General features: G+C 40.9%; 1 protein-coding gene across 7 annotated transcripts in view; it reads left to right on the plus strand.

The window, feature by feature from the left end:
* EML1 (EMAP like 1) overlaps positions 1-26,414 on the plus strand; it is a 126,447-nt gene that overhangs the window by 25,973 nt on the left and 74,060 nt on the right. For 2 of the 7 annotated variants that reach the window (XM_027673949.1, XM_027673950.1), the window contains exon 1: positions 17,442-17,641. The exons of 1 other annotated variant lie outside the window; for it this stretch is intronic. In XM_027673949.1, the coding sequence (XP_027529750.1) occupies positions 17,575-17,641 (67 nt within the window). In that variant the 5' untranslated portion in view covers positions 17,442-17,574. Of the gene's footprint in view, positions 1-17,441; positions 17,642-26,414 lie in introns of those variants that run through there. 4 more of the 7 variants (XM_027673952.1, XM_027673953.1, XM_027673954.1 and 1 more) reach the window with 2 other exon arrangements.

Consider the following 26,414-nt stretch of genomic DNA (forward strand, 5'->3'; position numbering starts at 1 on the left):
TTTTGAATGAGGGCTTCTATGCAGTAGGGTTTTAATGATCTCACTGTTGCCAAGTTTTTCTTTCAACATCCCAGTGGAACATTTTTACCAGACCTATTAGGTAATGCACACAACTTTCAGGCACAAATTCACTATCTCCTATTCAATGTCCTCATGTAGACCTTGCCAATGTCACAGATGTTCTTTTTCCATAAATTCCATCAACCATGGTGTGGGAGCCATGGTTTTTGTTGTTCTGTTCATGTCTGCTTTGTGTGCATTTGTTATAGCTGGTCATTACCCTTTAACAAAAACCTTTCTGTTTCTCTTCTTTTTAAAATAAAATTTCTGAGGCAAATGGAAGGAAGATCCTTTTCTGCTGTGGGCCAATTTTGACCCTTTTGTAAGCATCAGAAACATCTTCAGAATTTAAGATAGAAAACTGCATATTGTTCAAACCAGTGAATAAGGGAATTTTTTTCCCCCAAATCTCAGAACAAGTCAGTTACATAGATTTTGCAATGCTTACTTCTTATAGACTTCATTCTAATGGGGTAGTTCAGATTTTGTCAGGTCAAAAGGGAAACTTTAAAATTTAAAATCCTTCAAATGCTACTTTGCATAGGACTTTAAGCATTTAATATCTTCCAAAGATTTGAAGATCCCAGGGCCATAATAAAAATATTTGACTCCAGTTTCACAGAAGCCTTGACCTACGAAAAGACATAAACCTAATCAGTGACTGAAATCTGGACTGAATCTCCAATCCTCAAATTAATGATTGCCACAGAGCATCTTGGTTGGGATGGAGGTCTGAGGGCACATTGAGGTTGTTGTCAATATTTCAGGCTCCTGCTGCAAATTCTCTGTTGAGGAATGACCAGTTCATCCCTTATAGTGGATCCTTTGGTCATTCCTGTTTTATTGCCCTTCTTTCAGTATTGCTTAAGAAACAGTCCTTTACAAACCAGAAGATTAATGACATCACCTAATTGGTTTTGCTATCCTTAGAGATGATGGGCCAAATTAATCCTTGTTAGAGCTCCATTAATCTTTATGGATTTACACCCAAGATTAATTTGTCCCCATGATACTAATCACTTGCTGTGTGGTCTGTGGAAAATCACTTAACTTTGCATGTTGGTTTTCCCCCCTGGATGGAAAATGGGGGCAATAACTCTGAGTTCAGAGAAATGTCCCCAAAACTCCTAGGATTGGTTAAAATGGAAGACAGTTTTTAATAAAATGCACATTTTATTTCTGAATGTTAGTTTCAGTTTGCACTTGGGTTCTCACTTCTTGGATAGAAGGGTTTCCCTGTGGGGCTACAGATGTGCCTGGTATTTATACTGGGTAAAGTCTTGGTGCTGTAGAGCCTGGTGGGAATTTATGTGCTGATTATACCAGGCCCAGGGTGTCACACTTCACATTTTACAGAAATCACACATACACACCCAGAGGCAGAATCTGGCCTTTCTCATTTCTGCTTCATTTGGACCAATTTCTACAGCTGTTCCCCAGTGAGAATCTCACGGAAGATAGCAGGAATTTTGTTTAAGCAAGGATTATAGGATTAATCCCTCTATCTCCAGTCATGTTTATTTTGGCAGTCATTTAGTTCAGAGATCTCCAAAGCTCCCTAGCTCAGGTTCTCTCCATTCTGCTCACAGATATGCATCTAACTGCACCTCTTATGGGTTAAAGTAGCAATTGCATTTACCAAGAGGCTTCTATGTTTGCAGAAAAACGTTCTGGTAATGCCACCAATTAGATAAAACTGGGACTTCTCACAGATAATAGAAAAGAAACTGCTGATAAGGATTGCAGCAATTTATTTTAGCTGGGACCCATGCTAGAGGTGAGTAGCAAGCAATCCATCAGTTAGATGACAAAAAGTACACTTGAGTTTTACAACACATCCCCTTTGAATAACCCCAGGCGCTATTACTCAACCAGAAAATATCAATGTTGAGATCTGTTCTTCTCTATTTATACATATTTAATGTGTTCATTTGCCTGTATTAGCAAATATAGGCACATTATAACATATAAATAGTCGAAAGATCAGTTGTTTTAGTCTTTTTTAGTGAGAAACTATAGAATAAAATTCAAGGATCTTTGAAAAAAGAGAAGGTGCAGCATGTTCAGTAAAGAAATAATTATAGGGTTTTGACTTTTATTTGATACAGCACCTTTGAGCTATATACAAATTGCTGTGTAAGTGAAAGTATTTTTCAGCTATGCATTTTATTTTACAGCCAATATTAGTGATTTCTTCTTAATTCTAGATGTATGAAACTGGTTTACCGACTTACTGGAATTTGAATGGACGTGCTAAATATACACTGAAATCATCGTCAATTATTTATTTGAGTTGGCAAGGAAAAATATTTTTAAAGTTTAATGAAGCCAGCAGTGATACATAGTTGCATGTTGCTGAGCAACAATACTGGTGGCCAGTATTTTTAAAGTAGAAGAATACAGTATAATCATGTTGATGCCTCAGGGCTCTGTTGTACCTCCCCCAGTAAAACTCAGGGGAACAGGATCAAAGGGTGCTCAGGACTGCTTCAGCACACTGCATTTCTCATGAAGAAGCAGCAGCTTGCAGGTTAGAAGGGGAATCTTATGGATAGCCCTCAAACTCCACAGGTCCCAGCAACTCATAAGAAAGAAAGCTCTCACCTCCTTCGGGGCAGAAACAGTTGAAGGAGTTGAGTTAAATTGAAGGGAAAGCTTGAGAGCAATGTAGGAAAAAATTGAATATAGTGAGAGTTAATCTGGTGCTTCTTGGATTTCAAGGATAAAGAGTCATTAAACAAAGTAAAAGGCGGAACATAAATTTGATTAAAAGAAAGGTTTTTGCACAATGCATAATTGATCTGTGGGACTAACTACATCAGAGTGCTACCAAGGCCAAAAGCATAACAGATTTGGAGAATGACTAGCACTAATACAGGCCATGTATTAGCTGCATGAGGTAGAAGATTTTTTTTAAACAAGGAAAAAAGTCATGTATGTACATATATTTGCTTGACTTTGTCTCATATATATATGTGTGTGTGTGTGTATGAATGTATCTATCTCTAAATATCTGCTTCGTGGGATTAAATACCTAAAGAGCAAAACTGAGGAGGGAATTCTCCTGAGGACAAACTATTTTATAAATGCCTGTTGTGTGGCAAGCTGGTACTGTGCCAGTGAATGCACAGATCTGGGTTAGCCTGGTAGTTCTCGTTCATGCAATGCTCTGTAGGGATGTTTCCCTGAAGGATGGCTCTTGCCTTGGGCTACTGCCTCTTTATTTGGGCCAAATCCCAATTTGGTGGGACCAGGGTCAGTGAGACAGAAGACTTCACACAGAGGCTCCCTGGAGCCTCTGTGGTTTTGCAAGTGAAAGGAGAAGCTTTCCCACTTGGAAAGGCCACGGAAGTCACACACGGACTTGACTGAGTCTGTCCAAACATGTCCCTTACCGATAAACGCAGTTCCAGCTGCACGGTAGCCCTGTGGGGAAGGGTGCAGGACTGGAAGGAGCAGAGCAGGGTGCTGCTGTTTCCTTCACCACCAGCTTCTGTTTCCCCCTGATAATAAAGGGGCTGAAAATATGCAGCACTACAGCTCCTTATTTATTAATTGCATTCCCCAATAAAAACACCGGTGCAAAGCAGCACCGAATTCTCCTTGATTTGTGTGTTTTTGAAAAGTGTACTCTATGCCTACTGGGAATTATGTCTTTTGAAAGTTCCCTTTTTTGTACTCTCTGAGTCATATTCCCATCATTCCTATACCTCACAATATTTTCCCATTGCCATAGTGACTGCCTGTGAGGAAAGCACAGCCAAGTAACTTCAGGTTTTTGCTGAACCCAAATTGCCTGCCAGACTGGACCTCTGCTTGAGTTTGTCTGACATCAAGGAGGGTGATATAAATTAAATAGCGCTTTTTCTTTTTAAGTGATTCATAGTTCCCTTCTGGTACAAAGGTGATATTGTCACCTCTCTGGTCTAAAAGTCCTCTGATCCTAAATCTTCCGAGCAGGCCTGAGGGTGTAAGTAGCCATGACACCACACCGGGATTCTCACGGAGCAGCTAAACCAATTGAACTGCAATAGTAAAGTATGTGTTGCTTGCCTGCATTTGTGCATGTCCTCCTCTGCCCTTCTGTTGAATTCCTTAATCTTAGAAAGAGTTTGGACCAAATCCGTGTTTCTGAACACCTCCCCCTGTTGGACACAGATCCAAATGTCACAGCTTTCTCAAATGTCACACTATGACACTTAAGCAGAATGGCAAACCTGAGTTTCATAAGTGTGAAGATATCATTTTAAACTTTGTGGTTTAGGTTCCAGAATATATAAAAGATTAATATATTTTATTATTTTAGATGCGTATCTTAGATAATGTAAAAGTCAAATTTCTCTTGTAGAAATTACTTTTTTTAGCACTGTGAAGGACAATTCCAGAAAATAGATAGTCTAGCCTTTAAGGTTAATGATAATTTTCAATGCCTGCTTAAGAGACTGTGCCGCTAAGAAATAAATCATAGTAGATGATGACTCTTTATAAGGCAGAGGGAGGACAGAATGCTTTTATGTGTAGGTGTCTGTGAATGCGGAAAAAAGAGAGGTATAAATGTCTTTCATCTCATATGAAGGAATAATATAAACACACCCAAACATTTGATCCTGTCCCTAGCAATACTTTATGATACGAAGACAAATATAGGTTGAACTTACTTTAAAATATATTCAGATGTGCTGATTACAGATGCTGAGGAGCATCAAACACCACAAGAACTGTCCTTTTCATGGGTATACATGTTTGCCTGTTTCACTTTTAAATGAAAACAAATACTTCAGTCAGCGTGAATTGCCTTTTTACTTCATCAGCTTGTCCACATGAACATTATAGGAGTGGATCCAAAAAAGGGAACAGAGTAGAAGAATGAAATTCTAGGCACCCCATGTACTGTTTTGGAAGTGGACAGTGAGGACACCTCAGTCCTTATGGCTGCTCAAGCTTTTGTCATTTCACTATTGCAACTGTGACAGTGTTTTTGCCAAGTTTTGACTCTGATTTGTACCCTCATAAGAGGGAAAGAGGCATTACCTCATTTTATAGCAAGCACTAGTGGACTTGTTTTGTGTTGACCTGACCTGACATACACCAGTGACTGTGAGAAGAGAGGCTGTTTCTCCATCACTAACCCCCAGAATAGTAGCACTCTCTACATGAGCGCTCAGAAAAGTGACTTGTTTTTTTGGTGTATTAACTTTATTTTCTGGTATGACATTAACTAAACTGTTTTCTTCATCACCTGCTCTTGGAGATGGTAGAAATATATTTCCAATGACCCAAATGGAGAAAAATCGATTGCCTCAGAACAAAAAAAATATGGAACAATAGCCTAATTTATATTACTCCAGCTTGACAGCAACTGAGAGAGATTTTTCAAGTAAATTGGGATTATATCAGGTGTACCAGTCAATTACTTGTGAACCTCATGTGAAAAGAACAGCAGCAAAATGTCCATGGAAGTGGGCCTGCAGCTACTGTTCCCCAGAAAACTTAATGGGCTGGGCAATAACTCTCAGGAAACCTAAGCTGGAAAAGACCTTTAGAGTTCATCTAGTCAATCTCACCCAAGGCAGGATCAGCTATATCACATCAAACAGGACATAAATTTGTCTAAAATTATTTCAGAGACATTCCATTGGTGCTGTTACTTCCTCAGGCAACTTATCACAGCGCTTTACTGATATTAATATTGGAAAGATTTTTTATTCTAATGTCTAACCTGAATGAGAATCCTTCCTGATACGATTTAAAGTGGACTTAATGTGCCAACTGAGGCGTTATCAATGCTGAATAGGGTGGAAGGATTTCTTCATACATTTTCAGGATTATTTATCCATTGCATTATATTCATTGCCTTTTCCACTCTGCATAACACAGCTCAGTGTTTGGTTTGTGGTCTACCCTCAGCCGAGCTATTTCTTAACTAGTTATTACCCACCTTCCAGCAGATAACTCCTGTCTAAATGTAGTGCCTTGTACTGGTCCTTAGTACATTTTATCTTGCTTTTACAGATAGCTCCTCCAGGCTGCCAAGATCTTCTAAAAAATTTAATCTGCCTATTAGCTAGCATACTTTCAGAGCTTCCAAGCTCTGACCAGCACATTTACTAAGTATGTCTTATGTTTTCTTTTTCAGTCACTAATAAAAATGTGGACTATGATGAGACTAAGGAGAAAACCGTGCAGAATAATATTTCATGCCTCCTTCCGTTTTGTGTCACTGTTTAGGCATGATTACCTGAGCAGTGTTACATCCTGCTGTGGGTGTAGCAGGGTCAACAAGGCTGTGTTTCCTCGTTTGCTTATAAGAGTGCCATGGGTATGCAGAAAGCCTTACTGTAGTCGAGTTACATGACACCAACTGCCTTTCTCCTGTCCACAGGGCAACACAGGCATGGGAAGAACTAAGCTGTCTTGGCAGACTTGGTTCTTACAATGAAAACTGAATGCTTCCCCTTTATCGTCTAGGCACTCCTAAATAGTTTGTTTAAAAAAATCCCAAAGTTTGGGGCAGGAATTCAATTTAATCAGGTTGATCAATAATCTTCTACTCTTTTTTTCCCCAATTTTAAAGACAGATCCAATGCTTTTCTACTTTTGATCCTCTGACAACCTAAACATCTAGCCACTCAGAGATTGTCCTGGATCAGTCTGCCCTTTAAACAGCACAGGATGAAATTAATACATCTAGCTAATTTAAAAAAAAATCTGATTACACTGCAGCCATGCAATGAATCAAACTGCAGGACTAATTGATCCTAATAACTATCACCTATTTGCTAGATTCATTTTCAGCTGGATCAGTTCCCTGTCCAGACCCCTGCATGCCCTTACAAATCACTGTGGCAGTGGGATGAAGGAAGGCAGTGAGGAGGTGGGAATGGAGTAAAGCAAGGAGGATGCAACTACATTTTTCAGCAACAGCATTGTCTTAAAATGTTCGTTGAAATACAGCTTTAGTGAAGACAGATACAAAAAATCATTAATTACTTGTACCTTCTTCATGTCATCTGTCAGCAGTTGTTGTGCACCCTTGAGTAGTGGACCAGCATTCTCATGGCCTTCTTCCTATGCATTTGTAGCATCACATCTTGTAACCTCACTGTTCCTAATTGTGTCTCATTTTGTGGTTTTTTTCTTTCTGACTTCATATGAACATACTGTTGCCATTCATCTATACTTATGCTGATTAGTTCAATCCCTTTCCACATACTTCCCTCTGGTCAGATCAGAAAGGGGCTTGTGGTGAAGCCAGGAACTTTATTACTACATTTCCTATCCTTCCTCTACACTGGCATAACTTATGTTTCTGAGCTCCAAGGGAAAACATGCAGAGATGGAAAAACCTGTGTTTCAGTCTTCGTATGCCATATTTCCTAATTTCACATGGAAGGAGATGGCGAATGAATGACAGAGCAAACAGCCTTCATCAGATAAATGGAAAAAGTACAAAATGCTAAATCATATCAAGACTCTCCTCCAATTGTACCGCTTGAATATGAAGTAACTCCAAGTACAACATAGTTCATGGAGGACACGAGAAACAGAGTAAAGGACATTTTTTCTCCAGTCCTCCAGCGGTTCTGGCCTGCTCAGCAGAGCTGAATGTAAACAGATATTTGCTCTGCTTCTGTCCTCTAAATGCATCGTTTTCCACAAGTTCACATGTATGACAGCTGAAAAATCATGAATCATATGTATTTTTTTCCAGCATAAAGTATTATTTGCCCCTTATTCTTGGATGGTCACTGAATAACATTTAATGTCATTTGTAATGTTGGAAAAATGTCCTTTGCCGCAGTCTTATATGGCTTTCCTTTAAAACATCTTACTCGTATGAAATTAATGCCATCAACTTCTTTCAAATGTCTTTATTTTCTTAATTGTTCATACAACACAAAATTTCATCAATATTGCAAAACCTTTTCCTCCTGAAGAAATGACTGCTGATTGAGAACATAGCTGCTGATGTCTCAAAATAAAAATTGCCATGAAGGAATGAGAAAATATTATGGATGTTTAAATCTGACAAATCTGAATCCAGGGTTTTGACTTTGGAAAAAAACTGTTTAGTTGAATGGAATCTCTGATGAGCACTAAACAGCTAGGTTATTTGTAATTATTTCTGTACATAGTGCCACAAAACTACGTAACACTTTTTCTAACAAATAAAAAGGAATAAAATCAAGACTTCAGTTGAAGTTGAACTCTGCAAGGTTATATCACATGAAGAATTGTCCCTTGACCCAACCCTCAGTCTAGTGGAAGTCATTCACCTTAATTCACAGGGAATCTTTGTCTGGAGGGATGGTTTAGGAAAAAACGCAAAATTCCTTAGTGCAAGATTTCTCAGACATCTGTAAAATATATCACAAGCTGGTTATGGCCAAAACATTCATTAAGCAGCTATCAATAGGCAAAAGAGCTGTTTAAGAGGAAGAATCTGAAGGAAAAGCCAGCAGGCCCCTGCATGACAGGGCTGCAGGCTGACGTTCAGAGCAAGTTCTTAGCTTGGACTGCACAGTGGTCACACAGTGTGTGTCCCTTGGCAACCCCTAGTCCTTCATCAGCCAGTGCACACCGCAGGGGTTTTATGTTCTTAATTCTCTTGTTCATGGCTGCATCTGCTTGTATAATTTATGGCACACAATACATATTTTTCTTTTGAGATTCATTCTATTCTTTATTCTAGCATTTATTCTGTCAGAAAATGGTGGGACAATGAGAGGCTATTGGGCATCACAAAGCTGAAAAGAACTTGTCTTCTTGCTCTTTTTTTCCTTGAATTATGTCTGCTAATGACAAAATCCTTTTCGTTTCCCTTCTTTCCCTTATCTGTAGCTCTGGTTTTCTCTCGCTTCTTTGAAAGCTTGAGAGAGAAACATCAGGTGGTGAAATACTTAAGAATTAAAGGGCTGCATCAGGAAGCGTTTTTAAAGTTAGGTAACTTGGTATCTGAAACAAACGCATGATTGTTCTTCATGCTTGGATGGCTGGCAGCCAGGCAGCAGGGCCAGGGATATTTCTCAGGGATTCATTCAGAGACTGTCATTATTGCCCCTATTACTTTTTCCTCTGTCCAGGACTCTCTTGAATGCCATCACCAAAGAGAAGAATGCCATGCATGGCTTCCCCTGAGGAGGATTAGTAATCCTACACCTTGCACTGGCTGGCAGAGGTGTTTTAAAAACAGCCAGCATTCTTTCCCCAAAAGCCAAATATTTTATTACTGTATAGACCTGATCCTGCCATTTAAACCCTAATGCCTATTCATGTTTCTGGGCAATTCAGTGGAGGCTTCTTTGGTTCAACCACTTACTTTCATGAATTTTATTTCTTATATTTTATATGTCCAAAGGAGATCAAAAGCAGAATTCATCTAAGTTTCTGGATGCACTTGCTATGAACCTGCAGAAAGAAATCACTTTGAAAAAACACATGCAACACAAAATTGCTTTGATCACATTGTGGGCCTTGGGTGATTGCACAGACTAGAACAAAAAAAGTTTCTTCCAAGACAAATCTTGTTACAAAGTAAATAAAAAGGTTTAATTCAAAACTATAGTTACCCACAAAAATAAAAGCTACCATCCATGCTGGAAACTAGTGTAAAGTAATGTTGAAAACTGTAGGAAAGGATTATTGCCTATTGCTTTTTTCTCCATCCAGCCAAGTTTAGATTAGCTGATGATTCAGCTGTTTTCTTCCATCCCCAGGTTGTATCTTGGGATCTTGAACTGGGAAAGCAGAAATGAGCTGAGGCAGCAAAAGTGGTGGAGGGACGAAGGTCTCAATGTAGGTGGTCTTGGGCTCTGGAAGATATCAAAGGAATCTGCAAGTGTAGTGAGCTGAATTTCCTGCCTAGCCATTATAGGTCATCCTGCCTTCCACTGTCCTGATCCTCCACTTGCTCAGGGAAAGCTCATGGAAATTCAGTGAGTTTGAACCAGTGGAATTCTGTTGTCCCCTGCAGAAATAACCCACACCACACAAATGGAATATTGCCTTCTTTCTTCCCCTAACTCTTTTGGTATAATTAATATTGTATTTGATGAAAGACACAGGGGATGGAGCAGCAAAACTTGAAGCTAGGTTAGTTGAGGTGGTAAATGGGCTTATGTGATGACAGGAGTTAAGATTGGAGGTAAAGTCTCTGCAGCTACTTTCTATGACTTGTTTAGTAGTACAAATTAGCTTTTCCAATAAATTACTCACTAAAAGCAAGCATAACATGTAAAATCACTAAAAGAAATGCAGTTTTTTTTCTGACTACCTATCAGAAGATATTTGCCATAATTCATTTTCCACATCTGGGCAAATTTCCAGCAATGTAACAGCAAATGTAGGAAGTGCCATAAATGAGATTAGCTAGCCCCTTCTATCACTAATATGTTGAACTGATCTGGTGCTTTGTCTTACCCATGCATTTTTATGTGTGCTTTATTATTTACGTGTCTAACAGTAAATTTTCCTGCTATGCATCAGTTCCCATGAGATGCCTTGTGCAGGATCCTAAAAACGGTGAAACTCTGACATGGGAAGATAGGAAATTAGGAATATCAATTCTGCTAAGGCACAAGTTTAAACACCGTCCTACTGACCAGGGCATGTAAAATATGGTGCTGAAGTTCACAGACACTGCGAGTACCTATTTGCAGAAGAAAGAGACTTCTTTCTCATGGTGTAGCTGATGTATCCTTTGGACATATATCCTGTTTTCTGCTTCTGGATTTTACACGTTCTTGGGGATTTATACAGTCCAATTAAAATGCTTGTTCTAAAAAGTGATCAGAAGGACTATTATAGTACCACTTTGTTAAAAAATGGCATTCTTTGTGTACGCCTTAAATGATCAATTTGCTATGCTGTAATTTAAATATAATTTTAAAGAAATATATCTACATCATAGTTACCCTAATCTCATCCTTCTGTACTATAATTCAGAAGGCACAGATTTGTATAGCTGTGGCTTTGTATAAACCAGATATTAAATTGTAAAAATATATGACTTAAATACTTGCATAAAATAGATCTCTGGAATATTTACTATCACAGTAACATCTTTATAATCATAGCATAAAAATTAAAACAAAACCAGTGATCTCAGCCATGTGCAGGAGGGTGTTGATGTGGTGCTAGCCATAAAAAAAAAATTCATATTTTTATACTCACTGAAGGCATTTCCCAATACCTAGATCTCTGGGGCTCCCTGAGGTTTCAGTGGGTGCAGGAAAAGTCCTTCTGCTGGAAGGGAATTCCCCATGGGGTGTGACACAAACCTGTAGGGAGTATCCTCTTATACCCCGAATGGTGAACTGCTGAAACTGTGCCAAAACTCTTGTACCTGAAATCAGAGAGGCCGTTCTTACAGAAGATAGGATTCGTGCTCCTGAACACACAGATCTCAAAGACCTCTGCTAGTGGAAGTTTTCAGCCTCTACTGAGGGCTGAAACCACCAAAAATAGGGTTGCAGAGCTGAATTAGAATGGAAAAATTTAAGGAGTAATTTTGAAGACTGGGTGGATGATTTCTTCAATGTGATGCCATCCATCATTGCACTTCTTCACATCAATCTCTCAGAGTATTAATATCTCAAAAATGTTCTTCCCATCAGCACAGATTGCACAGAAGATGGAAAAGAAGTTGCATGCCTGTGTATCTGTAGTGTATTTTGCTTCTCATCTGTTTAGTATCATAATGTTATATCTGTGGATGTAGAAAGTCTGCAGTTGGCCATTATGTACATTGTTGTGCATTGAACCCAACTTGTTAAGGGACCTTACAAAAATAAGGGTATTTCTACTGCAGGCACTATGCCTGAAAGCATTTCACAATAAACCATACAAGTAATATCTTCAGTGCTTACAGGCAGGGTAGTGCACTCGACTGGTAGTTATTCTGGTGTGGTTCTGTCACAGACTTCCTGGTTGGACTTTGACTGTGTCATGTTTTCCCTCTCATTTTCCAAATAAGCAAAATAAAGCCAACATTTAGTTCAAAAAGATGGTGCAAGTCTGAAAGCATCAGTGTTTGCTGAGCAGCCTCCCATTTTTGAATAGGAAGAGTCATAGATGTGGAAAGCATTATTCTTTTCATCTTCAAAGCCTTCTCTTTGTATTTATAAATTAACCAATCAGTAAAGCAATATGTTTTTTTCCTGGGCAGTATGAATAAGAATATTCTTATTAATTAGAGGGAAACTTCCACAATTCCAACATATGTCATTCAAAACAACAGGATGTATACAGGCATATTCCGACATATTTTCATTTGGATTGTAAAACATCCATACCTTTGATGGTTTCATCCCACATTTGTTATACTGTATTTTTAATGCACTCAGACTGTGCTGGCATAATGGTGATCCTCCTCTCATACCCCATCTTTCCCACATGCATGAACTGTGCTTTGTAGTGACATTCATGAAGCTCCCTGCTGTGGCTGAAACACTGGAGTCCTGCTATTTAGAATGAATGATTATTCCAGTGGTTGAAGTGTTTTTCACAAAGGAGAGTGGGGCAGCAAGGCACTTATTCCTTTACTATGCCACACTAGGAGAGGAAATCTTTTCTTGAGCCTACGATGAGACCCTGACAGAGAACCCTGCTCTAATACCTGGAGATAGTCTTAGCATGAGGAAAAGCCACTTCTGAAGAATGAAGAAAATTTATTCACTGCATGAAATTCTCTTGAAAACCCCAAACAGTCTTGGCTGCTGCTTACTGAAGAGAAAGGGCAAATAAACAAAAAAAAAAAAAAAAAATCAGCGTAAATCAGGATTTCATCAGACTTTAGGAAGCTAAATCCAAACTTAACCCCAGAGCCCATCTCTGCTAAATGCTGATCTCATCCTGCTAGTGCCTAAACCCAGGCATTGGCTCTCCCTTCCCCAGGGCTCCTGCTGTGTGCAGCCTGCTGCTGCTGCTGCTGTTGCCGCTGCTGTTGCTGGGCATTGTGCTGCCCAGTGCTGGCCCTCTGGACTCTGCTGAAGCACTGTGTCCTCCAACATTGAGGCAAAGCACCGTGCCTGTGCTATGACACCAACCTTCAGACCACCTAACTGACTGCTGGTGATGGACAGCTGGAAGAGGTGTGTGCTGGTTTAAAAGTTAACCAGCAAGGCAAAATGAACTCAATTCAAAAGAGAGATTTATAAGTCAGAATAACAATTTATTAAAATAATGCAATAAGTACAATTATACAGACAGACAATTGGTTTTAATCCACAAAACCCAAATGTACAAACCCAGCACCCTGGGGTATGAACAAAAGTGGTGTACCTTGGCCCACCCCCCGAGTCCAAAGCAAAGGGAGAGGGAATAAACCTGCTGGTGGGAGAGCTGCTGCAGTCTGGTCAGAAGTGGTGATTGCAGTCCAGTTGAGGGTGGTGGTCTCAGCCTGGTTGGGAGCAGCGGTGGTCTGCTGTCTTCCTCTGGGTCCCACGAGAGAGAACCCCAAGGCTCTGAAACTCCCAGTTATATACTCTCCAGTTCAGGCGGGAGTGCTCAGTCCCTCCCTCAGAGTAGGGAATTCCATAAAAGGGCATGCGCATGCTCAGTCCCTCTTCCATAAAAGGGTATTAGAGCAGGGAATTCCATATAAGGATATCAGAGAGGGGAATTCCATAAAAGGGTACAGGAACATCTTCCCACCTTGCAGGCCTCTACTGACAGCAGTTTTTGGGAAATGGCATGGAGGCTATAGAATACACAGTTTTGGGTTACACCCATCCAGGGATGAATTGGTCCCAGCCGTTCTAACCAGGACAAGGTGCCCATTTCTTATGCTTTGAATGAGTGATAGATGATTCAGGGAGAAGCACACGTGTGGTGCCTTGTGTTTTGGATTGTTTTCTGGGCCCATGCACCAAGTGTTGCAGTGCTTCAGCTTTTTAATGAATGAAACATCTGACTCACAGAGGAAAAGCAAAACTTGTACAAACACAGAATTTAAAACCTTCCAGGCTCCAGCAGAGACTGCTGCATTAAGTAAGACTGTGAATGGTGAAGTGGACTCCTATATCTTAAATGGAAACACAGTGAGCTACAAAACTGAGCTCAGCTCTCTTTGATCACGCTGCAGTAAACGTGACCTATCAGATGATTGCTAAAGAGCTTGAGGGGGATCTTCCAAAGTTAGTCATGGTAAAATAAGTGCTATAATTATATCCACTGATAAATTTTAGCAAAACCAGCACATTTGCTGATGTTTTGCCTGATTTCTCTAGTTACAGTGTATGGTTAGAGTGTGCAGCAGCCATCCAAGCTTTCCTGATGTGTTCAGCACTCAGGCACTGCACTGACCTGAAAGAAGAACCCTCCAGCATCTGTGGTGAACTGAGCCTTCACCTCCTGTAAACTCCGCACAGAAGGACTCACTGCACCTGATGCCATTGGCAGCTCTGCACAGCAGGCTTTGCCACTGACAGCCAAATCCCAGCATCCTTCCCTTACAAGTGCCACCATCTCACTCCCCGAACAAGCCCACTGGAGGCAGTGGCATTCAGCACAGACACAGGGATCAGGGCTGTCCAAGCTAGCAGCAAATGATGAAAGTAAATGATCCCTGCTTTTCAGGAACAGGGATACATAAAACATCAAAATTATCAGGAGCTGGACTTTGATGTTCCTAGTGCGTCCCTTTCAACTCAAAATATTCTGTGATTCTGTGATATCTGACTATAGGTCATTAACGGGGAGTGAAAGAAAGTCTTCTATGTCCTAACACTCCTGAAAATTCAGCTAGGGATGGGTACAAGCTCTTTTGTTTTCACGTAGCAAACAGTCTTTTGTATTACACTACTCAAGACAAGTGAATAAATATATATGTTATAAAGTACAGCTTTCAGAAATGTGACATCATACAGTTTCTGACACTGCCTGCAGTCAGCGAGCACAAATGTACAGCAAAAAATCCCTCCTAGATACCCCAGCCCCACTATACTGCTCAGGATGCCACATTCCATATATATGCTTTCCCATTTTCCAAAGAACTAGCTTTGATCTGTGCAAATGATGAAGGCTATAGTTTACTGAAAGGTGGACAATTAAAAGAAGTGGGTTTATTGTTTCACTATACCAGCAGAATTCCCAGACACACATTAGTGCATCTTTGTAATCCACTGTTCTATTGTTCCCACAGCCAGACAGAATTTCTTTCTCATTTTGTGCCTTGTCGTGCAGTTTAGTGTAATGAGATTGTAAGAGGTTTCAAAATCATTAAATTATGAAAGTGTTTCTCTTTTCTAACCCTTGTCCTAAGAGCATAATGGCATCATAACAGCATCTGGAGACTGGTGCCAAGACCATTTTCTGTCACATCTCTGAGCTGATTTGCAGCGTGGTGAGCTGAAAGGCTTCCCTGACACCTTCACCTCTAGTTTCAGTGGGTAACCTATTGTAAGGTTTTCGATGTTGTATTTCCCTTTAACGATGGATTAGATTTGAGTATCTAAGTGACTTTTAATTTCCACTCTCTGAAATGGAGCTGCATTGCCTCTTTTGGGCCTTTCTTCTGCTTTAGCAAATGTCATAAAAGTTAGTGGGCTATTACTTCTCTTATCTTTGTAGCACTCTCACTGACAACACATTTTTTACTATGAATATAATACTTTTAGATAGCCTAGATTTCATAGATCTTTTTGCCAAAACTTGCACATCTGAAGGAGGTATAGGTTAAGATAACATTGACATCTAATGGCGAGAAGACCCTTGTGCTGAAACTATCTCAAGATGGTGGAAAATGAGCATATTAAAACACTTCTCAACCTCAAAAAGTAATCATGGCAACAATGTTTTAAAATTAAGGAAATTCTTAATTAAAAATTGTATTAAAAAAGAGCTTAATATGGCATCTCTGAAAAGTTTTATGGCTTATGCATGAAAAGGTCATGACAAAAACCTGAGGGCTCTGTGTTAAACTTGAGAAAGAATTGTGATTAATCTAAAACACTTAGAAAATCTATTGGCTTTAGTATTTTTGAAGTAATTTTCTATGCTTTTTTTAGTATATAATTAAACTATCACAATTTCCTGCTATTTATAGCCCACAGCTATAAAACGCAGTTGTTTTTGTCAGATACAAGTTAAGCACATCAGTCTGGGTAAGTACTTGTGTTGGAGATGACTTCAACTCTACCAATATTGGCACTGGCAATTCAGGAGGGAGCACTTTTCACTCCACTTTAATATGGAACTGATATCTCTGCCTAATTTTATAGCATACTTTTGTGTTAGCGCTGCCATGGTTTAGTGGTTGGTGAAAAGACTCACATGTACCAAACCCACGCCTGTAAATGGATCCACATGATGGAATTGCCCTGCAAAAAGCTCCTGAAAGGACTGAGGCCTGAAGACATGCTGTGTTAATGCTTTGGTGTTTTTCAAGGTGAAAGGTGTTATAGATAACACAATGCGCTATTTTTCTCATGTCCCTTGAGGATCTTTAAATAAAAATGCCTTTCAGTCACCGGACACTTAACATCCCTTAGGACAGAAATTGAAGCCCAAAACGGATAAAACTATTTTATGATATTACTAGCCACTAGTTTTGTACCACTGCCCTCGTGTCACCATGAATGGATATTATGAATGTACCTAGATAAATATATTTTAAAGAGTTAAAGCTATTTTAGTATCCTGTGTTGGAAAAGTGTATCATTCTTCAAACTAAACAGTTAAAAATTGTATAAAATAACATAATGAATTACGGTATGTATAGTTCATTTTTGTAAGAGAGTATCAATTACAATGTTATCTTGACAGCTCCATCCTGTAGCCAGCAGAATCGCCACTGAAATCGGCGGAGGGCATAAGACGCAGTAACAGGCAGGCTGTTGCTTCAGTGGGAGAAGCGAGAGGAGCCGAGTGCTGCCAAGCAGGGAGGGATGCTGTGCTGTGCTGTGCCGTGCCGTGCGCTGCTGACCGGCGGCACAGCCGCCACCGCCAAACTCCTGCCCTGCATCCAGAGGCGCTCCGGCCCGCACCTCCGCCCGTGACCGTACTTGGGGTTAAGCCCCGGGCCACCGGCAAGCACCTCCCGCCGCAGGGCCGGGCGGTGCCTCGGCTCTACGTCGCCCCGATCGGGACACCCGGTGCCGCCGTGTCCCGCGGGGGCAGAGCGCGGTGCCCGCGGCTCGTCCCCCTCAGCGGCGGGCCGGGCTCGGCGGGGCCGCTGTGCAGAGATGGCCGCGCCGGCCCCGCGCCCGCCGAAAGCCGCGTCGGCTCGCTCGCTCCCCGCGCCCCGGGGTCCTCCCCGCCTCCCGCCGCCCCGCCGTGACGGTGCGGCCCCGCCCCGGCCCGCCCCGCGGGTCTCCCCCCGCGCCTCGGCGGCGGAGCGGAGCGGAGCGGCCACCGCCCCAGCCGCGGCGGAGTGAATGGGTTGCCATGGCAACTGAGTGAGGCAGGCAGCGAGGCCGCCGCGGCCCCAGCCGCCTCCGCTCCGCAGCGTGTGGGCGAGCAGGCAGCGGGCGGCCGCCGGGACAGCCGAGGGGACGCCGGGAGCGCAGCGGCAGGATGGAGGACGGCTTCTCCAGCTACAGCAGCCTCTACGACACCTCCTCGCTGCTCCAGTTCTGCAACGGTAAGGGCGGGGGCCGCCCCCGGCGAGCAGCGGGGTCCCGGCGCCCCGGCGGGGCGGAGGCGGAGGCCGGCGCCGGGAAGGCAGCGCCGGGAGCGGGCCTGGCCCGGGCTGCCGGCGGCGTCTGCACTGCCCAGGGCCGCCCGGCTCCGCGGCGTAACTCGGGCAGAGGAGGAGGAGGAGGGAGGAAACTTCATCCCCCTCAGCCTCCCCCATTATACGGCGGGAAACCTGCCAGCCCTCGGGGCGCCCCTGCGGGGAACTTCTGCACCTCCTTCGCGGGTATATGCGGAGATTTGTGTGCCTATGTGTTATACTATGGATGTACGTGTGTGCATCTGCCTCAGAGACAGGTCTGGTGTAGCCCAAGCGGTCACCCAGCGCTGCGTGTCTCCGCTGCCAACATACACACAGATTCACATATATATACACATACACACACATGTATAGGTCGTGTATTTATATACAAGTGCAGGACGGAGCTCTCCGTGACCCCCAGGGGCGCAGTGGGACGACGCAGCGGGGGCAGGTGTCCTTCAGCCCCCTGCCCGCCCCCGCTCCCAGAGCCCCCCCGGCCCCTGTTGAGGTGTGAGATGCCTGTGCGGAGTTATGAGAGTTGGCCTGCAGTTACTGGGTTTTCCTTCTGCTGTTTTTTTAAGGTAGGGGTTATTGGGGTGGTGGCGTCACCTGGGTGGCAGCGTGACAGGGGAGCTGCCGGGCTGCAGTGACGGGTTGTAAAAAAGCAAGGAGGAGATGAGGAGCTGTAAGTATCCTCACTTAGGAGGCATTGGAGATTGGCCTGCGTAGTATTTGGGATTATTCAACTAAATGGTGTTTACTGTATTTGGGGGGAAATAAATCAGGTATCCTAAATTTAACAGAGTTCTTCATGGTAAACTGTAATCTCAAAATACTTTGTTTTGATTTGAGTTACTGCTTTCTAGCAGCAAAATTGCAAGCATTCATAGTCTCATATTTCATTGAAAATTGATTTGCGGATCTCTTATTCCTTCACATTTTAGTAGTGGTCTGGCTTTCTACTGCTATCTGAACAGCTGGAGTCAGGTTCATATTAAATTGCTTCATGACAGCAACTGCATCGGACATAGCTGCCTCTTCTCTTGCAAGATATGAAGATGATAAATTTTACATGATTTTCCTTGTGGTGTGGTACAAGAAAGGGACAGGTTTGCAGAAAACTCTAATAGCTGTGGACCTTGAGATTGTGGGAGCAGTTTTTCAGGGCATCATGAGTTGTGTGTGTGAGCTGTGCATTGTGCAGTGACGCCGTATTTTCAGAGCTCTTCAGGAGAGAAAACTATGACTGTGTACGGGGGTTGTACGCTAATAGCAGATGCCTGTTTTGCTTAAACTTAATAAATATTTCATTGTAAGTATTTTTTAAAAGAAAACATACAGCAATGTATTTCAAAGTTTATACTCTAAGCCATTTATAAGCAAGCTGTCTTCCTACCAAAAATCCCTGGGCTTTGCTTTTACAGTGATCCTGATAGTAGCGTGCATGTGAGAGCAGGAGAAGCAGTACTTTCTGCATAGTTTGGAAAAGCAGAGTAGCTTATTCCTGAGCACTGTCCCTCGTGTTGATTTAGTAAATCTGAGCACCTATTATGCTTTCTGGAAATAAGCCATATGTATTTATGCTGTACATAGGTTTTAAAATCTTAGTTAATCCTGAAGTATTATATTCTAGAATGTGTTTCTGATGAAATTACTTGCTTAGCTGTCACCTCATTGCAGATAGTGAGCTCAAGGGTTTCTGTAAACTTGTAGTATTCTGTGTTTATGAAAGAAAGTGGTTGAATTCAGAAACCTTTCTTTTTATGAGTTAACCTTCAGTGAGACTATATTAAATGAAAGGAGGAATTAAAGATAATCAGGCCTTTGAGTACAGCCTTGATCAGGTATTTCACACATGACCCATGAGGAAGAAAATACCGATAGAGGATACCAGTTCTGAGATTGAAAAGAGTTAAGGAAAATTGCTTTACAGGGAAGTGAAAAGCTCTTGCAAGTATAGTGGGTGGTATGAAAGATGATATGAAGTTGGGAGTGGGGCAGGCATAAAGAAGAACCAAATGAAGCAAGCAAGTGGTAGAGATATGAAAGACAATATGATTTTAGCATATGGTAAAGTGAAGTACAGAAATGGCTTGTAAGCACTCAAAGTGATCATTGTTGTATGCTGTAAGGTTTTCTGTTCTGAACACACTTATTTTTAGCTTTACAAGGAAAGACATGATGGGATTTTCTGATGCTCTTAGACAGAAGAAATGATAAAGATACTACCTGTACATATTGTTTCAAAAGATCAGGATACAAAGGCTGTACTCCTCTAAAAATAACTGCAGATCACTTGTAGGGTGGCAACTGAGGTCTAGCCTGGGCCAGAGGTGGCTGCAGCTTCTCCCACTTCTCAATCCATTCTCCTTGTTTGGAATGGGTGGGAGCCAGAGAGGGGATGATGAAGAAGGGAGCAGTGGTGGGCAGGAGGTTGTGATGGGAATGAGAACATGATCTTGGCTAGTGAAGGACCTGGTCAGGGAGGAAAGAAGTAATGTGAGAGCAAACTGGCCCCAAGACTCCCTTTCTTTCTGGAAAGGGCCTTGGGTTCAGGAGAAGAATTTGGGTCTTCACTCATATGCAGGTCTAGTTTGCAAGATTGTTTAGTGATGTATTTCTATGGCTTGTGATGCGTAAAAAATACAGTAAATGGAGAAGGAAGGAGGTGAGGAATATTAGTTTTGAGCTGCATGTCTAAAATCTAGGGCAGATATTTAGCACAGCTAGTTCAAAGACACCTAGTTTCTTCAAACTCTTACAGAGCGGTAAAGGTACGATTGGCACTTGAGAAACACTGCGTTAATGAACACAAGCGTCAGTCTGAGGTAACATCAAAGCAAGAAATACAAACTTCCTATGTGATTTTAGGCAAGTTATTTCATTCTTGATGCCTTAGTTTCCTTAGTTGTAAACTCAGTGGAAAGTGCATACTTACTTTGGAGGAGTTTATTGTATTTATTGATCGGTTTGCTATCTCCCTCCTTGTTTTTAGAAGACAGTCTTCAGGTGCACAAAATGTTTTGCTAGTGTCTGTGCCTGTTCTGTTTGTTTGTTTGTGTTTAAGAAAGACACTAAAATAACTAGTCTTAATGCCCAAGGACAGTTCTCAACTCACATCTCACTTTCTTGGTAATGAAGTACACTGTGGGTTTATTTTGCATGTTGAAAAGTAAAGCTTAGATAATATTAACTGTGCCTGGAATTGAAGTAACTTTTAGGTAGAAAGCCATTATGTTTATCTACAGTTAGTCAGGGTGTTAATCATGTGTTATTTAAGCCAAAGGTATAGGTGATAAGGCAAGATAGGGCTGAGGTTTTTAGCATCAAAAACTGATGGAGAGAACCATGCTGGACATGGAACTCTACAGAACAAGACATACTGGGATTATAGTCAGTGCTCATCTTGCCTCCAGCTGATTTACTGAGCTGCAGGAGTGATCACTAGTGGTTATAGACAGGCTGGGAAGGCAGGTGGGGAGTGGGCAGAGGTTCGTGGGTCCTCTGACCACAATTCCCCAGCTATTTATTCTCTATCTGCGCAGCCTTCACCACAGTAATTGCTGTGGGCAGGATTATTAGGTATGTGAAATGTAAAGGGTGAGATCTGGGATTCCTGCAAAATGCCTCTGTAGACTTAGAGATGGAAGTGAGAATTTATCTGTGATTCATTTGGAACTTGCAGCATATTTTTGATATCCTTCATATGGCCAGTGGGAAAACCGTAGCTGTCAAACAGCCATTTCTGCAACCACAGTTGCCCTGTTTGACAGAAACTTCAAGTTTAGAGTGTCTGGGTAAAGTGGTAAAAAAAAGCGTGAAACAAATTATTTCTTAATGAAATTGATTTATTTGGCAAGGGATTCCATAATATTAACTACAGTTCTGTTTAACAGATTACCTAAAGTGTAATTGTTAATAGAAAAATTTAGAGTTTGAGAAAATTTTAACGTGATACAAATTATATTACCATTTATTTAAAAAAAGAGCAGAATAATAAAAAAAACTCTTGAAAAGTAATGGTTCCTTTGCTTCCTCCTGCCAAAATCACTTAATCATATTATTAGGAATTTTGACAGGTAATAGTTTTGATAACTGTCAGTCACTCTTCCTTTTAAGTCAAGAAAAGTAAACTGTGTGACTCAGTTTTTGTCAGTTTATTTCCAGTTTGAATCTTCTGCTTCTGTCCTTATCCACCATTCCCAAAAATAAATCAAACATATGTACCTCTTCTCTCCAACTCCTGTGTCCACAAGTGGAGTGATGCCCTGTCGGTGAGGAAGTGAACGCCACAAACAGGAAATCTGTATGGACAGTGTTATTCTGGCAGCTGTCTCTTCTTTCCCGCTTGACTCTCACGCTTCCTCTCCCTCACCTTCTGAAATGCAGCCACTTACCCTCTTCCTACAGCTGGACCAGAATCCCACAGTATAGAATGAGTTGGGGAAGGAACAATGGTAAATTGAGCCTGTAGCTTTCAGGTCACTAGTTCAAATCTGTCAAGGGCTAGAAGAGACTGTAGTTTGTTTTACTGTGATCACTTCCTAGGAGTAATGCAGAGCAAAATTGGATTTAATTTGGTTCTCACTGGGCAGATTCATGCACTGTGTGTATGAAAAGGTGTTGCAAGCATGTTCAAAAAGATGTTGCAAAAATGTTAATAGCATTACTCATGTTGTTTTTCTCAGAAGTCCATAACAACACAGTCAGGCAGACAAACCAGGCTTTCTCACGTTTCATCTCTAGACCTGTTCTCTCCAGAACAGCAGCACGTTTTGAATTCAGGCGTGGAGAAGATACCCTGCTTAAAACTTCTGTTGGTTTTGTAGGACAGTGGAAGATTTTATTACCCAGCATTGCTTGGACAGCATTTTATTAATTTACATTTCAATGAGATTTGTTCTGGCTCTTACAATTGAACTCTAAAACGTAATGCTGAATTGGACTTTACATTAAGTGTCAGTTTTATGCATTTTGGAACTATATGGACTAGAAGCTGATTCTAGAATGTTTTTTCTTCTATCCTGGAGTAAAGGGAGGGGTGCCATACAGAAACACTTTTTTTTTCTGTATGTGCAGTAATTAAATGCAGAATAAATAAGTATGCTATGAATTAAAAATAACTTGCTGTAATGGACACTTGTACAATATATATTGTTAGGCTATTAAAGCTCAAACTGTTATTACTAGTTAGTCACTATATAAGTAAACTGGATTTGTTGCCCTTTAATTAGCTATTTATTTCCAAATCATGAATTATTAACACTTGTTTTAGTTGAATGAATGGCGTTAATTATAGTTACTGGAATTTAATTTTTTCCTTTTTTTCTGTTTCTAACTAAGCTTATAAAAACAAATGAAAATGTAGACCAGTCATGAGAGAATCCTTCAGTGATAGTCAAACCTCAATAGAGAATGTGTGTCAGTGGTAGCAGTATGGAGAGAAACTACAAGTATCAAGTATTTTGTCATGAATAAAACAACATACAGAATTGCAAATTAAAGCATTGGGCTCTCAGCAGAAAAACATGCTTTATCTGATCTTCAAGGAGTTTTTTAAAAATTTAATAGGACTTTACAGAGCTGATAAAATATGTGTTTTAAGTTCTAATTAAGAATAGCAAAACTCAAATTCTTTTATTGAAGCTTAAACCGTGTGCAAACAATTCAAATAAGGATTAAAATTATATTAAAACTACATTATTAAAAAGTGAATACGTGAGGAGACAGTGAGGGAGTACACCAGTCAATGACATACATTTTAATAGGTTTTATCCTGACTTTTCTCCTGTTTCTCCTTTCCTTAGAAATGTAAGATGAAGATTTTAAGGTTGATGCTGCAGTTCCTTTGTCAAGAGAAATTTTGCAAAGCTGTAATGAAGAACCTGTCTTTTGATCACTAAAATCTTAAGGATGATGTGAGAGAATAAGTAGGAAGGTTGCATGAAACAGTATAATGACTACCTTTTTGTTGGGTGCTTGCTGTTTGCAAATGACACTAATTGGGCAACCATAAGGAATTATGAAAGCTTTGAGGGAGTGCAGAAGGAGCTATGGATGATGCTTTTCTTCCATGAAATACAATTTAAAATGTTCTTCCATTACATAATTAAAATGTGAATGTAGCTCCCTGAGGTTTTTTAAGGAGATGTGGTGGGGATAATGATATGTTAACATGATTTCCCTAAATTAATTATTTGGAAAGTAATTAAGTGAGATTGTCCACACTCCATTACTTCCAAAGGGTAAAATCTGACACGGTCCATCATATTCTTGTCTTGCTTTGAAATGACTGATTATTGAATAAATATAATATATTCACTTGAAAACTAGTATTGGAGATCTCTAGCACTGTTTTTAGGTATTGTGGAATGTAAAAACTAATAGCATTTTTTGATTTAAAATCTGAAATAAACACCTTATTGTGATAAAAGCATTTTGCATTTCTTAATAGCATAGGCCCTGTATTTGATTCCAAACTTTTGTAAGGTTCCTGCAAACAGGAAAGATGAAATGTTTTCTGTTTTTAAGTATAACTTCTGTAATCTGTTGCAGGCCAGTATGTGGAACATTGCTGCTGGCTTGTCTGAGAACTGTGTGTGAACAGGAGCCTAAGCTAAGCTTTGAAATGTGAAGTTCCTAAGGTACAGAATAGATGAGCACATTTCAGTATGTAAATAAAGAAATAGTCTTTGTTTCAAGTTAGTAAAGGCAAATATTTTAAAATGAAGACTTTGTAAAGAACCTTGTATTTCATGAAAACTGGATGTTCCTATTTCTTACAACTGTGTTGAAAAACACAGCAAACTGAAGCAGCCTTTGCCATTTCCCACTGCAGCTCCTGTACTCCCAAGTGGGCATGACTGAGCAGTGGTGTCTAGAGTTTCCTTGAGGCTGTTGAAGGGTTTTGTACCCCAAAATCAGCAGCATTAGGAGCAACTCTTATTTTATCTTTTCCCCTTGGGGAAAAAAATCACCCTGAAACCTGAGAAAGATGCTGACAGACAGTCAGTTTTGTGTTTATTTTATGTTTACTAAGACTAGTTATCACTTTGTTGCTTCCTTTTCCCCTTCCCTGTCCAGCATTTCACAAGCTGTTTTGTACAGACCTGTTGCTGCCTAGGGAGCATCCTTCCATCTCCCACATGGAGATCCCACTTTAAAGAGCTTGCAGGATCTGACAGGTGGGTCCTTCTCCTGACCCTGAAGTAAGTCAGTCAGACATAATGTGTTACATGACATGGTCCTGCCGCTCAGTGTCTGATGAATGGCATGTACTGGGATGGTGGTGGAGGATGGGATCTTGGAGGTGGGAGAGGTCTGTGGCTACATGGGTGGTCTGGCAAGGCTGGCTGGGCTGCAGGGGGCAACGAGGTCTTTATCCAAACTGATAAAAACCTTACAGGCATTAGCATATCCTGAGGCTCAGGCCACTCTTTATTCAAACCAGCGTCTGTATTGATGCCTTTTTGCTTTACATCTTCCAAATATAGGCCAAAATTATAGGGCAGTGACAACCAGGACTATGCTCAAATGATCTAAAAAACCAGGCCATCCTTTCTAGGTTCCTAACTGTCAACCTAAAAGTTGAATTTTGTATTAAATTTTAAAATTGAGTTTAAGGAGTTTATGTCCATGCATTATATGAGGCAGAGTTATAAAGCACATTTAAAACATCTCAGTGTAATACAGTAAACAATTACTGATGTGATTTGGGGTAAGAGGCAAAATTGAGATGCTGTGCAGCTGATAAGAGTTTGGCTGTGGACTTCAGTAGGACTGCAGTTTCAAGCTGTGGAAATACTTATGGCAAACTCCAGTTGAGTCTAAGAAAATAAAGATTCTTAGAAATTTTGGTTCTCGTAGTAGAAAGTACGCACCACTGTAATTTAGCAAACCCTGTATAATGCCATGCACGGAGGGAGGTGTGAGGGTAGTTTTTTTCTTTTTCTCCCTTTTATGCTAGACAGCGTGTGTGTGTGTGTGAGAGACAGAGAAATCCCAGTGGTAGCCACATTTCAGTATGGAAATAAGTGATTTCCTCTGTGTTCAGAAGTTTTAGTGAACTAATTAAGGGTCCTCTGGGACCAAATATTTTATACATACAATTTTTAAGTTAAGCATTTATATGTTTTGCAAGACTTGAGGGCTTTCTCTGCTGAGAAGTGAGGAAATATCCATTATTAAAATTTTGGGGTTTGGTGTGTGATCTGACAGACGTGTAGGCTGGGATCAGCTACTGGTGGCATATAGATAAGCCTTTTCTTGAATGGTATACTGCAAGATCTTGCAGCTGAAGAGCTGAATACTTTAAAAGAGGTATATATAAGGTGCACTAGCTCTGTGATGCTGTATTTTAGCACTGTGTCTACATTAGCTGGAACTGTGGGACAAGAGGAAGAAGTCTGTAACACAAAGTAGTTTGTGGTGAGGACTTAGGTATCCATGTGTCTCTGCATTTACTGTGGACTAGGTCTAACCTGATGCTGTCCACCGAACACAAATCAGCACTGGAGTGCTCCTGGAGCGCTCCTGGAGTGCATTTCCAAGGCTTGGCCACTCTGTGAACCAAAGAGGGGTGATGGGTGGTGATCACTGCATGAGCACCCTTGGGGTCCAAAGTGAAATATAAGCTGTGGCAGGTGAAGCTGGGGCAGTTGTGCTGTCATCATCTTTGAGAGATGTTTTCTCCCAGTCT

This window comes from Neopelma chrysocephalum, unplaced genomic scaffold (genome assembly GCF_003984885.1).
Source record: "Neopelma chrysocephalum unplaced genomic scaffold, ASM398488v2 Primary Assembly neopelma1_24, whole genome shotgun sequence".
Lineage (NCBI taxonomy): Eukaryota > Metazoa > Chordata > Aves > Passeriformes > Pipridae > Neopelma > Neopelma chrysocephalum.